Source organism: Solanum dulcamara, chromosome 3, assembly GCF_947179165.1.
Source record: "Solanum dulcamara chromosome 3, daSolDulc1.2, whole genome shotgun sequence".
Classification (NCBI taxonomy): Eukaryota; Viridiplantae; Streptophyta; class Magnoliopsida; order Solanales; family Solanaceae; genus Solanum; species Solanum dulcamara.
Genome location: NC_077239.1, coordinates 78,647,335 through 78,663,925, shown reverse-complemented (window position 1 = coordinate 78,663,925; position 16,591 = coordinate 78,647,335). Strand labels below are relative to the sequence as shown.

Here is a 16,591-nt window from a genome sequence, read left to right as displayed (position 1 = left end):
GAAAAGCTAGGGCTCAAGCGTTTCGACCAAGTTCTTCAAGTTTCGCTTTGATACTCGTCATTCCAGGTATGTAAGACTAATCATAGTGATGGACTACATTCGTCCTCATGCTCTACATCTTAATTCAGTTGGTAAAGTTATAAGTCTAGAAGTCTTATCCAAAGCTTCATGAATTTCGAGTTGGTTTATGTTTCGCATGCTAATTCTAATTCTCTTATTTATCGAAATTATGATACTACATACAGTTTGAATTCTTTGAATTATTATTCATGCTTTGTTCACGTGAACCCTAGTTATTGATGCTTTGACTTCAAGCCTTTATGCAATTATTTTCATACATTGATTTTACGAAGAACTAAAGTGACCTCATAGATACTTTTAAAATCTAATTGAAAAGAGTTTTAAGGATTATAAATAGTTTCAACTGCATTATTTTGCATTGAGAAAAAAGGTATTATTTTGAGAAGACGACATAAATGCTTTTCAGAAAGCATTTCAATAAAGTAAAGTAAAGTATAGCAAAGTAATGAAAAGATCAGATTTCCCCAAAGAGGGCTTTTAAGTATTAACTCATCACAGATGTTATATATGCGCATTATTGCTATTGCATGTTTTTGGGTGTATTATTTACACCGATTTGGGTAAGAGTTCATATAACTCAAAGTCCCATAAACTACGTAGCCACCATAGGATATGATCGTACAGCAATACAGGTGACTCCTCACTTGCCTCTGAGAAGGCATATTAGATGGATCCATAAGTTAAAGTTGTTTTCCTATATCTTGGCAAGGTATAGGATGGCTCTAACAACATGGACAGAACGTTGTATCATTGTTGGGTTAATCAGTGATGGTTTTTGGTTAGAGAAACTCCCTAATAAAGTAGAGTATATTATTTTAATGGTTTGCTTCTAATGCATATTTTTTTGTAAAGCTTAAATGATTTTTACTTCATGTTTATGCCATACTTCAGTTGAGTTGTATTCAGTCTTTCCGTTCAGTTAATTGTTTCATTCAGCCTTATTACATACCGTACATTTCATGTACTGACGCCATTTGGCACTGCATCATTTTATGATGCAGTTTTAGGTACTCATGATTGCAGGCACTTCAGTAAGACTTCCATCCATCAGCAATTTGTGAGACCTCCTCACTTTCGGAGGGCTCCAGTTTAGTTAGTTTAGTATGTTTACTTATGAGTTTTATTTGCTTTATAGTCTAGGATAAATGTAAGGTAAGGTTGCGTACAATAAACCCTTGTGGTCGGGCCCATCCCCGAACTCTGCGCATAGCGGGAGCTTTAGTGCACCGGGCTACCTTTTCAGTCAGGTAACCATGGGTCTTGTCTTGGCACATATCTTAGTTTAGTAGAGGCTTCATGGACAGAATTAGTAAGTCAGTTCAGTCTATTCATTCAGATGTTTTTAAATGTTATTACTATTTATATTAATAGTTATTTTCAGACGATGTATGAAGTATGATTGAGATGTTTTGAGTTTTGCTGAAATGTTTTAAAGTTTCACTTATTAAAGGTTCCGCATGTATGTTCGATCTTCAGTTTAGTAGTAAGTCAGGCCAAGAATTCACTTGGTACCAACAATGATTTTTGAGTGGCGAACACATCCAGAGTGTAGGCTCGAGGCATGACAATACTCATTAGTCATTACAATCATAACATTTAGTAGAACGGTTCCACACCCCATTGCGAACCTAAGTTGATCTCAAGAAACAAACAACATTATAATCCTCTGGCTTATCATGATCAAAAGTTAAATATATAATAACTTTTTAAAGTGTGGGGTGCGCTAATTGTGTTTGATAGTGGAATAAACATGTATTTACCAATGGTAAGATTGTAAATGTAAAACTCCCTCTTCCCATCACCTAATTTAATATCTAGGCAAAATAGTCCATTGCAAGAATTCATATGATAAAACATTTTTCCACCATGCATACTGGAGAATCTTTCTTCCATCCTACTCATTGCAGATAAATCATAGGAAGAGAATTGAAAGTGGGTTCCAACACAAGTAATCCATGGAGGCAGAGGACATGGCATTCTTACGGGTGTGGAGACAACGAAACATGAAACTTCTAATAATTGAAAGCCTCTATTTTGAAAATGTTTGTAATTGAAGTGAAGATTATGGTGGTAAGAGCAGTAGAATTTCAGTCAAGAAGTCTTGATTGTTGGCGATGTGCTGGGCAGAGTCCGATAAAGGGGCTTCAATTTCAATCGATATTTTACCAGATACTGACGTGTGTGATTTTGGTTTGCCTTTCGAAACTCCGATGCTGGATGGAGATGATTTTGATTATACAATCAAATTCATCGAAGAATGAGGAGTGGATCATTGTAGCAATGTCATTGTCGGAAGCCATGATAAATTTCTGTGCTGAACAAAATGTCTTAAAGTTGTGATGAATCGATTTTGCCGCAAAAGTTGCAACTATTCCGGTGAAGAATACCTGAGAACCAAATTAGCAAAAAAAAAAAAACAAAGGGATAAATGCAGAATCGACAGATGATTGATAAAGGTAAAATACAAGTTACTTCCTACCGCCAACGGACGTGATGCAATGGATGAATGGGTTGCTCCTAATATAACCAAATGCCTCGGTTTCAAAATAGGGTATGGAAAAAGTCTGCCCCTAAATGAGCCCTATATCCAATGTGAATACGGATATTCAGACACCAATATGGATATTGAACATGAATGGAAAACCTAAACAAAAAAAAATCTTAGTGCAAATGTTAGCCTAAATCTTGGACAGTGATGAACTCAATAGTTTTCAGTTTCCGTATACTTTATGCCAGATTCCATCCATATTACATTACAGCCAAAGAACGATTTTTAAAACGTAAGTTGTTGATGTAACAGAAAATTGAAGCACAAAACAGACAGAAGGAATCAAGATCGATCAGAAGGATGGCTAACGGTAATGGATTAGAAGAAAAAATTAAAAGAGAATGCAGCATATTTGAGAAACGATGAAAGTAGAGGGAAATTGGGGGATAAAGGGGGCATTAATAGGAGGAAGTTGTCACTTGAACAGGGGAAGGGAAAAAGCTAGAGAGGAGAAAAGAAGCAACGTTTTTGTAAATTCAAAGGGATGCTAAATTGTACTTATTGCAGATGAGTTCCTTTTTAAAAACATTTTAATTTTAAAAAGTGGAAAAGGGGAAAATAAAATAATGGGTTTAGAGAGTGTCACATCAACTGAGTCTAGAATTTTCTTATTTATATATATATAAAATTGGACACAATTCAAACTATTTATCCTTAATGGGTTCATAGCCCAAACTATTTATGCACCTACTCCACTTTCTCTTTTCTTATTTCACTTATGACATTACCATAAGTACAGCATCACAATTATGAACTAATCCTCTGTGGTATATTGATACCATATCGATATCATATAGAATTAAACTCTTTTTTAAAAAATAAATAAGAAACATTATGAAAGTCACAATCTTATTTATTAAACTCTAAATTAGTAGAAAATATATTTTTTATAATTGTTTTTCTCTTTTTGCAATTTTTTAAGAAATTGTATCTAAATTATGACTCTTTTTTAACTTTTTTTAAATTAAAATATTGGAGAATTGAAATATACATCAACAATACCATGACAATATGTAAATATACCGTAATGGTATCATTGATGATTGAATAATCTTATCGAAGGACTGAACTCAATGAAAACACTTCCCAGTTGCCTTTTTAATACCACAAGCTAGGGGTGTACATGGACCGGATTGGTTCGAATTTTTTACAAACCAAACCATTTGTGTCGAGTTATTAAATCTATAAACCAAACCAATAAAGTCGGATTTTTTGATATTAATTTTTCTCGGATTTTTCGAATTTTTCGAATTTTTTCGGGTTTTTCGAATTTTTCATAGTATCTAATAAAAAAACATAAAGCAGTGCTTCTTAAAAAGAATTCTAGTACAAAATATCAACGTATAAGATGGAGGCAGAACACTGTTTGAAGTTTTAACTTTATAATATAACTTTATAAGATGATTTTTTTTTGTATATTATTTAGATGGGTTTCTCAAGTCCAAATCTAAATGTAAGAAAGAAAATAAAAATTATGAAATTTTTTTAAAAAATAGTTATAAATTATATTTTAATAAATATTTTTATGTATAACATAATTTAAAAGTAGTATATCTATAATCGGGTCGATTTTGGTTCGTTTTGACTTTTTTTAGTTAAAATCAAACCAACCCTATAATGGTCGAATTTTTTTTTCAAACACCAAACCAAGTCAAACCAAACCACTAGTCGGTTTTTTTTTCTGGTTTGGTTCGGTTTGTCAGTTTGGTGCGGTTTATCAGTTTGCCATTTACAGCCCTACCACCAGCATATATCATACTTTGATGATATCAAAGAAGAAGATGCAGTCCTTCAATAAATACAGTGTTCAGTTACTCTTTGATACTATCAGAGTATATCCATATACTGTAATATACTGTGATGGAATCACAGAGGAAAAAAAGGATGGTCGCAAACTTCAGCATGATGTCAACACACAAATTTAAAATAAAAAAACGAATATGAAAATAATGAGACATTTAAGGATAAATATTTTACTTTTTTGGGGTAAGTGTTCTTTTTCCAAAAGGTAAAATCCTCCAAAAACTAAAATCTTTCAATATGAAAATGAATAAATTGCAAAACTGGTGTATGTCAATATTATTCTTTGTTTAACTATCCAATATGTCTATCAAAAATAATATCTTTACCTTCATAAGATAAAAATAAAATTGTATACACACGACCCTCCCCGTACCTTACTTATGAAATTACACTAAATGCAGCGTTGTTGTTTAACTATCCAATATCCGAGGCCAAAATGCATACAAATACTCACTTTTAGAGCTACCATTTAAGCAATACTCGAACGACTAAAAATCTGCAAATTTATATACTCTCGGATGACTTTAATTGTGTGATGTTTGAAATTTCTTGCGACTAAAATTCAATCATTTTTATCTTAACTTCAGTTATATATGGCTAATTCAATATTTTTACCTAACCTTCAAGACATTTTTTGCCCAATGTTTATTCACCATTTTTGTCTAGCTTCTCGCATGTCTAAAGTTGTTGCGAAGTAGATAAACAAGTTGAATAGAAATGTCAAAACAAGATACCCCAGCTTAGTGATTCGACTAATTTGCAGTCACACCAGGTAGGCCTACAAAGGCAGTAGAACCCTATCTACCAAAAAGTTCACAATTTCTATAGCTCACATCCTAGACCTTTTATTAAGGATGAAGGAATGTCAATCATCACACCACTCTTGGTAAATCTCATAAAACCAAATAGACCAAAATCCAAAATTACTAAGTCAAATTAGTCTCAACATTAATCATATACTTAAACGGATAACTATTGAAAATAACAAAAAGGCTTTATAGGAGGGCAAAAAATTATGGTACATCAAATTTATATTCATGAAGTGACAACTACAGTTAACAACATACCGATAAGTGGGGCCTAAAAAGGGTGGTACGCAGAGTCTTACCTTTACTTTGTGAAGGTAGAGAGATTTTCGATACACCATCGACTCAAGTAAAGCATAATAAAATCAAATCGGTAAAGGGAAATACAGTAATGAAGCGGTCATGTCAAAACGTAATGGAAAAGAGAATAGTAGCAACAACACATAATACGGTAATCAAAGCAAAGGAAACAAGAAGTGATAAGACAACATGAGTTCATAATAACAAAACATATATCTAGAAACATTAGAAGGCAGAAATTTAACATAAAGTATATGAAAATATTCCTGGACACAAGAACCACACTGCATAACCATGAGCTATTTACTTTCGCCACTGCATCCTCCCCGTTTGCAAGCATAGCAGCCATGCATCAGGGGAAAAAAGGGGAGCTATGACCAGATGTGAAATATTTTTATTTTCAAGACAGGTCCCCGTTTACATCACATTAGAGAGGCATTCTCAAATATGCAAAATAGAAATACCCCCCTATCTCTTGAAAGTTTAGCAAGTCTGTTAAATTGCAAGAATCAGTGCATGCTTGTTGGGAAGTGCTTAAGACAGCTGCTCAATTTGCAGCTCAACTATCAACAAAAGACAGTAATGATTAGTTCATATTAGCTGAGGACTAATATCAAAAATATGAAAATCATACTTGAATGCCAGCGGTAAAAGTTTTGGTACCGTGAGGGGGTAGATATTAGACATCATAAAGCCTCATTTCCTTCGTCCAGTGCCAATAGTTAGCAGCTCAAAGCTCCTAAGAGCATCATCCCTACCCCCTCTTGTTGCAGTAGCTCGGGTAAAAGATGACGACTTGGATTCAAATCCAGGTTGTACTCTTTGGGTAGTGGAAATACGGCCACTGCTTGAACCCAAGCGACCAGTGCGATTGTCAGTGGGTTCGCCAGATGAGCTTGGCCGGCTGCTTCCCGTTACTGCCCTCCTCGAGGTGCTACCAGTCCGAGATACACGGCCTCTTTCAGCATCAGCTTGCTGAAAATATTAACAGTGCATCAGAAGATAGCCTACAATGACCAAAGAAAGCTCCAGGCAGGAACAAACTGATGTCTGTAAATTGAGAGGATGCAAAAATATTGTACGGAATCCCCAGGCAGATAAAAGATATCACATTCACTACTTACCACATCCTTAGATGATGGTACATCGTCAGACGATCTGTGATGTCTCAAATGGTCCCCTTGCAAACCAGTTACAGACACATTCCTTCTAGAAAATGCCTCCACAGCACCAGAAAACCTATCTTTAATTTCCTGCCTCACTGTACAAGAGATCAGACAAATCTTAAATTAGCCTACAAATCTGTAACATGATAACAAAAATTCAACCAAAAAAAGACAGCACAGGAGGGAAAAGAAACAAAACAAAATGCCCCAGGCACCTATAGTTTATAGTTCATATATGGGCTTTTGTGTGTGTGGGTGTGGATAGTGGGGGTGATATGACGCACTTCTTGTTCTATCTTTGCTCTTCCTATCATTAATTGGACAGCACCCATTTCCCCAGATTTAAGAAATCCTCAGGGATAGCTGCAACTTTTAGTCAATGCACATACTTGAGCACTGTACATCTCTCCCTCTGCTACTGAATGGGCCACACAGGCAAACTTGTGCATTTATGTGTTTCAAGTGGGTCTTCTGAAACTACTTATAATTAGAGATTTAAAATGCTTTTCTGCTTGCAATAATTGGCTATTTTCTAAAAAGCATAGATTAGATTCGTGACGAAGGACAAGCACCATGAGCCCACCCAAACATCAATAATCATATGAGAAATTTAAGCTGCTATTTCTGATTCTCTGAAAGTTTCTTGAACAGTACCAGGGATCTTTTCTGGTGTTTCAATGGATGGTCCCGGATTCACAGGTAATCTTGCAATAGGTTGCTGAAAAACAAATAAAATGTAAGATTAGAGCATCTTATAGAATACAAAAATCAAACAGTAGATAATTTATAGAGAGAGCAGATTAAATACAGACTCGAGCTCTTGAACTGGAGCCGATCTGTGGATACTTCAAGATAGTCCAATCAAACACGTAGTCAAATTGATAACCTGCAATGCATACAAAAATGATTTAGTTGTACAAGGCTACAGAAATATAACTTGTAGTGCGAAATGGATAATATAAAGGAGGAAACAGATAATTGAAACTATCATGAAACAGAAACGTACCCTCTCTAATGAAAAGGTCACGGAATAGCCTCTTTAGGTATGAGTAATCTGGCTTGTCATCAAACCGTAATGATCGGCAATAATGAAAATATGATATGAATTCTGAGGGATAGGATTTGCAAAGCAACTGTTTAACAGAGACCAATGGAATATGTCGTTATGCAGTTTGATGAGAGTATAATTTAGGACAGATATATTCGCAAGACCCGGTACTCCTCTGTAGGACAAATTATGTTTGGCATGGAAAATACAAAATGTGCATCCAAGTCACTACCTCTATAGGCGTACGCATCTTCTTCTCACTAATCTTGTCATATTTCTGCTTTTTGGTGCCAGCTTTCAGACCTTGCCATGGCAGACTAGAAAAGACAATCAAATATGCTAATTTTAAGAAACAAGTAATGCACATGGAAATAAAGAAACAGGCACCAAACATAAACTTTGTCTGTAATTTTCGAACCTTCCTCTCAAAAAATACATAAGCACATAACCAAGAGACTCCAGATCATCTCTTCTGCTTTGTTCTGCATACAAGGAAGAGAGGTAATTATGTAAAGTTTAACATACTACTAGTTACTTGGGTAATATCATCCTTACTTACCAACTCCAAGATGGGTGTTAACACTAGCATAACGAGCTGTTCCTGTGAGGTTTTTGTTTTCCCTGTCAAAAGAATCAAACAAGTCATTCAACAATCCATATTACGCACCAATCATCCACTCAAAAATCTATCAAAAGTAAGGTCAAGGCAAGAAAAGCTTGATAAGAGCGCAGAACCTCCAAATTTGTTTCTTAATCTCAATATCAACTATTGAGAAGCTTGGAAGTGTATATCAAGACAGAAAGGAACAGAACAAAAAAGAGAAGCATCCTAGCAGGAATGGAGGGCAAAACCACTTCATCCGGCTTTTTATTTTCTCAATAACATTGTACATCATGTGCATTCAAAATCTACACAAGTCTAAAAAAAAGATGGTTTTCCATATCCATTAGGGCAGCTTTAATTTCTTTGATTCAGCTTATGCAAAAGAGATCTTTAGAGCAACTATTAAAAAAACAGGGAAGGACATAACTAGGTTCGAGCAAAAGTTTAAAACCTCATTACTCCAAAAGGTCAAAAACTGAAGTTGCCAAGGAAACAATTGGAAAAAGATTCAACTTTCAGCTTCTCAAGCAATCATCATTACTAACACATTGTGGTGAATTGACCAATTATCAAATCACCTAAGCAAGTAATGTTCCACTTTAATTTCTAGAAATAGAAGACCATATGAGATCTTTGAGGAGCATAAGAGGTTGATACCTGTACGGTATATGCTTATGTGTCTGAAGATCTCTGTATTTCTTGGCAAGACCATAGTCAATGATGTATACCTGTTATAACAAAATAAAACACCCAAATCTAACTTATAAATGCATAGGTTATGTCAGAGGAATTGTTTTTCCATCAGATCCATAAACTCGTTCTAAACGTAGATTTACAAACAGGAGCTGCTGATCCAGTAATTACAAAATGCTCATATTCAGTAGCATCATACAAGATACGATGACATGTTCTCTAAGTCCAAGTCATTTTGTTTACAAATTAAAGTTTATAGGAACTTCATCCTCCTTTCCAGGTAGGAAATATTTCTTCCATTTGCAAGTGCCTGATTACCAGAATTTTGTTGGCAGTTAGAACTTCTAGCCCCCAAGTTGAAGCTGTCAAGAATACGCATTATGCTGGAAAACATAAACTAAAGAAAGGGGAAAATCTCTCAACATATTAAATGTGTCCAAATATGCAACTGCACAATGCACTGGATTTCGAGCATTGTTCCAGAAAACTGAAAGAAATGCACTCCTGGTTAGTTGGCTAGATCCTTCTTGGCCAAGAAGGTAATGGTTAATGTCAAAGGGATTGACTTCATTGAGCTGTAAGAAAAGGGAATGGCAGAGATAAAGAGAGAAGAAATACAATTTCTTGAGTTCTGGAATGGCAGAGATAAAGAGAGAAGAAATACAATTTCTTGAATTCTGGAACACGAGGGAATACCACCAACAACAACAACAACATACCTAGTGAAATCCCACTAAGTGGGGTCTGGGGAGCATAGAGTATACGTAAACCTTACCACTACCTTGAGGAGGTAGAGAGGTTGTTTCTGAAAGACCCTCGGCTCAAGTGCCTCAAACCCAAGTAAAATAAGAAGAAGAAACAATGAAGAAAACAATGTCGTTAATAAGAAACGCAATGTGAAGCCTACAAGAAAGAACCAATAACAACAAAATAGTGTGATAATTGAAACACGATACACAACATAAGGCAAGACAACACTTCACCCCAACTAACATTCTACCCTTTTACACGTCCTACCCTCCTTCCTATCTAGAGTCTTGTCCTCGGTAATACCAAAAAAAAGAATGTTACCCTTCCATCCCAAATTAAAGTTTCTTTTTCGAGCTCAACAAGCAGCTACAACATGTCCAACTCCACAAATGTTGGAGGAGCATTCGTCTAGTAGACCCAAAACCCTAATAGATAACCAACTTGTCTAATTCCTAGGTGATTGAGTTTGCAAACAAGTAGGTGGAGAACACAAAAGACCAAGGAAAAGGAAAGTGAATGGTTTCCGGTAGCTTCCAAGCTTCATCTTCTCCAACAAGCTGTGCAGGTCCGATGGCTTACACTAATGGTGACTGAAATTGGTAAGGCTCTATTCTTGTATGACTGGAACTTATGCCTTGTGAATGTTTTTTGCTTTGCCATTTTTCTTGAAGACTAGAGGGAAAAAATTAAAGACCACCCGTTTGTGCAAATGACCCAAAAATGGGTCCATATTTATACTTATACTGCTGTTATATGGAAGGTTTGTGTAAAGTGGGACAGATCTAATGACGCACTAGAATTGCTTAAGGAAGCCGTGGAAATGAGGTTGACACGTAATGTGGCTACTTGCTCTGTTTAGTGGGTATTTCAAAGAAGGTAAGGATTGGTTTGTTGAGAAAAATAATTGTGTGCATGGGTTGTTGAAATTGGGAGCTTCTAATTTTTCCATTTTAAAAAAAAAAGTAGGTGGAGAACTTTCCAGAACATCTAGCGCAAATGCATAGGAGCATACAACCTTGTTGTCAACCATAGACTTACATCTACACTTAGAGAACATATGATAAAGTGCACACCTGATTTGCTTTACGCCCTAAACCCATTAAGAAGTTGTCGGGCTTAATGTCGCGGTGAAGAAATCCTCTTGAGTGCATATATTCAACCCTATTAATCTGTATCAGAGAACAAGTATCAGGCAACCAGCTACAATAATTATGCTTTAATCAGTATATAATTTTGGCTATTTACCAATTGATCTGCCAGCATTAAAGCTGTCTTTAAAGTGAACCTCCTATTGCAATAGTTAAACAAGTCTTCCAAACTTGGCCCAAGAAGGTCGATAACCATGGCATTGTATTCACTTTCAACGCCAAACCACTTGAGGTGTGGAATTCCAGCTTAAAATAAGAAAATGATTTTAAAAAAAAAACAAATCAGTTCAGCTAGAAAATAACAGTTATTGAAATTCATAGGCAGAAGATATCACTTACTTCCTCCTTGTAGAAGCATATATAGCTTTGATTCATAATGAAGCTGAGGGTGCTTTGTTTTAGTTGATTCCTGCAAACCAAAAAATTAGATTCTGGAAACAGCAGCAAATGTATAAACAAAAAACAAAACTGCAGTACTAAGCACAGCACTTGAAACAGACACCTGCATAGAAAGCGCAAGGAAATCTCATTCATGATGTTCTAAAACACTTGACAGATGGTGACAGAAGCTGAGAAGCAAACTACATAAGAAGTCCATAATATATCACAATAAGGTCCCCTACCAAACAAATATGCTGATAAATTAAGCAAAAGTATTCAAGACTCTTCAGAAGTAGAAGCTAAATCCAGTAAATGCGCACTAATAAACTAGCACTGACAAAAGGGCCAAATAAACAACGTCACTCAAATATTCAGCCAAAATAGCAGTTTTCATCTATCATATTTTCAGTTTTATATCATGAAAACTTATAACTCAAGAATGATCTTCTCATCTTCTAGTGAAAGACTCTGGCTTTTTTAACCTTTTTTGTTGTTGTTAACTTTACTTACTTAGTGAGAGCCTCAATCTTTACGTTGCGAATTTCCAGCTTCAGGCAAATCAACATTCTAAATTCTATTCAGTGAAACACTCAAATCTCTAACACAACTAACACCATGTCTTAATCAACATACTCACCAGCTTCACAGCAACTTCTTCTCCAGTTTGCACATTTACCCCTGATACAAAAAAACAAAAACTCAAGGTCAACTCAAACCCCATACCACAAAACTTGAACTACAATTGAAATTAACAACAATCATGAAATAAACTTTGAGATTACCTAAATAAAGTTCCCCAAAAGATCCACTACCGATCTTTCGTCCCAGTTTAAACTTTCCACCAACCACATGATCCATAGTCAAAGATTGAATAAAACCAAATTAAACCAAACAGCTATCAATTAACAATCACTTCTCCTATGATTTATCAGGAAGTTAAAATCTGGAAATTACACCAGATCCAGCATAATCTACCTAACCCCAAAGAACAAAATTACCAAAAAATGACTTCTTTGGGTGACTCCAGATGAAAAATCTTCAAAACCCTAAAGCCTAATATCAGTTATATATATGTGGAAACACTTAAAACAAGTAAAAAAAAAAAATCAACAACAGTCTCCCCCTTTTTTCTCGTAAAGAAATAAAAGAATAATACAATGAATAGCACCAAAATTACAGAAAAATTACCCCTTGAAGAGAAATGAAAAAGCTTAAAAGGGGTTTTGGATTCTTGAAAAGATTGAAAAAAAAAAAGGAAATGACAAGGAAATGGAAATGGAAATGGAAAAATACAGGAAGCTAAAAAAAAAAATTGGGGGGGTGGGGGGAGAAGAGAGAATCTAACAGAAACGAAATCTGTGGAAAATTTATGGGAATTGTTTCTGTGTAAAAGAGAAGAAGAAGATGATGATGAAAAGGAGAAATTGGGGATATGGGAATTACAAGAAAAGAAAAGCTGGGGAAAATATTAAGCTTTTTCTTTTTCTTTTTTTTCTTTTTCCAATTTCCTTTTTAAAAAAATATTATTATATTCGATTTTACCAATTTGTATTTGTTTTTTAGGATAAATTCTTTTCTAAAAGAAAAACGTTAAGATGCTGGGAGAATAATTTTTGAAAAAAAAGGGAGAAGAATATATTTGTGATTATTCTCTAGGAAAGAAGATTAAAATAATTTTCTTATTTCAAATTAAGAGGATTAATAATATTCTTTTTGTGGGTTAGGTATAATTAACTTAGATCATATTTGATGTTTTCGAATTTCAAACTTGTCTGCTATAAATTTTTTATAAAAAATACGTAAACATATTGTTTGTATTATTTTTAATTTTTTTTAAAGGACTTAAAGTATACCCGTTCTCTTGGGACAAGGTAATGTTTCATTTTTATTAAATATAAATAAATTTAAGTTTTGACTTTTCAAATTTATGTAAATGTTTTTTAGAAGTAGCAAGGTCATTTTAGAGTTTTTAAAAATTTTATAGAGAGAAACTATCATTGGTTAAATGTCATCAATCTTGCTAACGTGTTTAGAATCAAAAGAAAAACGTGTTTCAAAAAAATTCAGACAGGATATTTGACGTATTTTGATACTTTTTAAATTACCTATTATTCTTCACATTTTACTCAAATTGAGTTAGAAGAACTGTAACATGACCATCAAATGTTGAGGTAGAAGAGTAAGTATTTTTTTATTTTTAATCAAAAATTTTGGAATAGAATATTTTTAGTTATGGAGTCGCATTTGTTAAGGAACGTTTTACTCTGAATCTGAAATTTTTCAACGCAAATCTGAATTTAGTCAAGCGTCATTGTAAATGTCAAACATCGAGTAAAAAAACAAGAATTGTAACTTTCGAAAGTTTTTTGTTAGATTTGTTCGATTTTTTTTATTGTTGTTAACTTTCGAAAGTTTTTGAGGCTCTCGAATAATTTATCTATCCAAGACTTTCGTAATCCTTACAAACCAACCTAACCCTAATATCTAAGGAAATGCCCTGCCTCAATACGAAGAATGGTGAACTCCAAAGAGGATTAACCTATATAGTCTCATGCTTAATTAACAAATAACAAAGTTAATTTTGTGTCATATTTTTTTGCGTTTTGAGATCACAATCTTACGAAAGACCAACGAAAAGAAAGGAACCCTCGATATAAATGGCTTAAAGCACTTTATTATATGCGGATAGAAAAATCCATTAATTATTAAATTCATGAGAAACAACTTTAGTATAATAGAAAAATTGCTCTAATTTTTTGTGTATAGCTTGGATTCTCCCATGAAGAGAGTCTAAGCACGCCAAAAATCCTCTCTTACCCCATAATTTTGATTATTTTTTTATAATTGCACGATATCAATATGTTTTTTTGTGGTCAATTTTAAATAAAATATTAGTACGAAATTAAACTTGATTTGATTGAACAAGTGCATCATGTTTATATTACTGTATGTATTTTAATAATACCATATCCTATTCAACAATTTAATGATTTGTCAAAGCTAATTGAGAGGTCAAAATTAAATGTTCACCACTAACAAGATATCAACAATATTTTATTCTTTCAACTTTTTAAAAGTACTCTTAAAGAAAAATTAGTCTTTCATGGTTAATAAAAAAAAGGAAAAATCACATCATATATATATTTAAGAGTTAATATTATAAGTTTTAAATATAATTTTAACTATTTGTCACTTACAAGATTTTATTTATAGGTGTTAACATATATGTATTTATTTAAAATCAATTTAAATTAATTCCCTTTTAATATATTTATTTTGAACATAATTAATAGGAGATAATTATGTGAAGAGAGATTGTTACATTCGAATTTTTACCTTTAATAAGAGATAATTATGTAGAAAGAGATTGTTTCATTCTGATTTTTATCTTTATGGTGTAGTTTTCAGTTTCTCTTTCTCTTTCTATTTCACCTTTTCTTTTCAACTTCATTCAAAACAGTTTCCACTTCATTTGAAAATATTTGTCTTCAACACGATTTCAACGGTGTTTCTGGGAATCCAACTCCTCCGAAGATTACACTCAAGAAGAAGAATACACCCAAAAAGAAGAAAACTCAAGTGAAGAACAAAGAAACTATAGAGAAGGAGGAAAAAAGGAAGATGTTGGAGTTTAGACTCATCAGATTTTTCGAATTCTAATTGTGATTCTGATTTCATAAGCAAAAATAAAGCAAAAAAGGCAAAGATTGTGAAAAAGAATGAGCTTTTAAAACCCTCTAGAAAAAGACTAGTAGTTTAACATTGAAAGATTAAAAAATTCTCAAATCAAAAAAGGTCAAATATGTTGTGAAGGTATTTATATTTATGAACAAATTCTTTTTAATTTCTTTATGCATACCCCTATTATGAAAGTTGTATGAAATTACTACGAATTGGCATAATTTATGTCTTGTTTTTTTTGTTTGTGAAAGTGGGTTGATTTTGTTATACATTATGTATATTTTTAGATTGTTTATTGTTATTACAGAATAATTTTTTTATTGTGTGTTTTATAGTTGTATTTTAAATATATAATATTTTTTTGACATGAAATGTGTTCCATATATGAAATAGCATGAAAGTGAAATGAAATTGGCATATACATTTGAATTGAAATATATATTTTGTTAACCTAAATAGTAGGAAAGTGACATGAAATTTGTATAGACTTGACATGGTGGTATGCAATGGGTGTATACTGTATAAATAAACAAAATTTAATTAATATGAAAGTTGTGTGATTTAGCTATATTATTTACATATTTGTCATTAAGTTTGATATTAACTTTCAATTGTGTTGACATTAACTTCCAATGAAATTGGTATGAATTTGTCTTTCATTGCTGTATTTAAACTTGTATAATTATGATGTGTTTTATAATTCTATTATGTGCATTTTTATTGAACTGTAAATTATATGAAACTGACATAATATGGTAAGTATATAGTAGTTTTTTGTATGAAATTTGTAGACAAAAGGCATGTAGCCGATATGATTACAGTTTATGTATTATAGTCCTAATTTTATGCTTATTTTATAATTACCCAAATTGGGTTAAATTGGACTAAACTTTTTTTTTTTTTGCATTTGTCATGAAATTGAACAAGCTCCAGATACCATCAAGTATTCCACGCCAAAACTAAGGAAATCTGCTCCCAAATAAAGGATGGACTCGTGTGTTTGCTTTTGTATTTTAGTATTAGTATGTTTTGTTAACAAAACAACAACAAATACTATGTTTTTTGATTTTATTTCGTATTTTTTCTAAACACTGTTTATTTTGTTATGGGAATGATTTATGAAAGTGTATTTGTTTTTTTATAACATATGGCTTCTAATTTAATACAAACATTTTCTGGTATAACATATCTGATTATGATCTTGGTATGAAATTTTTATAATTTGAACATTTTTCAACACTAAACCCTTATTATTGTGTATGATATTGTCATGAAATTTGTATACTTTGATCTTTTTCAACACCATTATATTTACACATCATTATATTTAAAATCTGATTATGATCTTGGTATGAAATCTATATATTTTGATTATTTTCACCACTGATCATATTAAATAAGTGTGGCTTTTCAATAGCTAACCATTTTATGGCATGAAAGTATAGTGAGTAATGAATTTTAATAAAATTTCAACTGTATACACCTGAAAAAATAATTAAACAAAATAATAAGTAATTTACAAATTCTTATACACATTATTTATTAATTAGGGTAATAATTAAGTATGTTTTATTGAACTTTT

The 16,591-nt window shown here is 32.9% G+C and overlaps 1 protein-coding gene across 2 annotated transcripts; it reads right to left on the bottom strand.

The window, feature by feature from the left end:
* Positions 1–5,666: 5,666 nt before the first annotated feature.
* Positions 5,667–12,782, bottom strand: LOC129883150 (casein kinase 1-like protein 10). Of its 2 annotated transcripts, XM_055957746.1 has the most exons (15): positions 12,111–12,782; positions 11,966–12,006; positions 11,287–11,356; positions 11,045–11,193; positions 10,873–10,968; positions 9,014–9,084; positions 8,312–8,373; positions 8,171–8,234; positions 7,985–8,069; positions 7,711–7,837; positions 7,517–7,590; positions 7,359–7,422; positions 6,663–6,799; positions 6,202–6,513; positions 5,667–6,101 (listed from the first exon to the last, which is right to left on the bottom strand). In XM_055957746.1, the coding sequence occupies exons 1-14, from the start codon at positions 12,184–12,186 to the stop codon at positions 6,235–6,237; spliced, it is 1,395 nt and encodes a 464-aa protein (XP_055813721.1). In that variant the 5' UTR covers positions 12,187–12,782; the 3' UTR covers positions 5,667–6,101; positions 6,202–6,234. The 2 variants fall into 2 exon arrangements, with proteins under 2 accessions (XP_055813721.1, XP_055813720.1); XM_055957745.1 differs by having other exon boundaries at positions 5,667–6,513.
* Between the last annotated feature and the right edge of the window lie 3,809 nt (positions 12,783–16,591).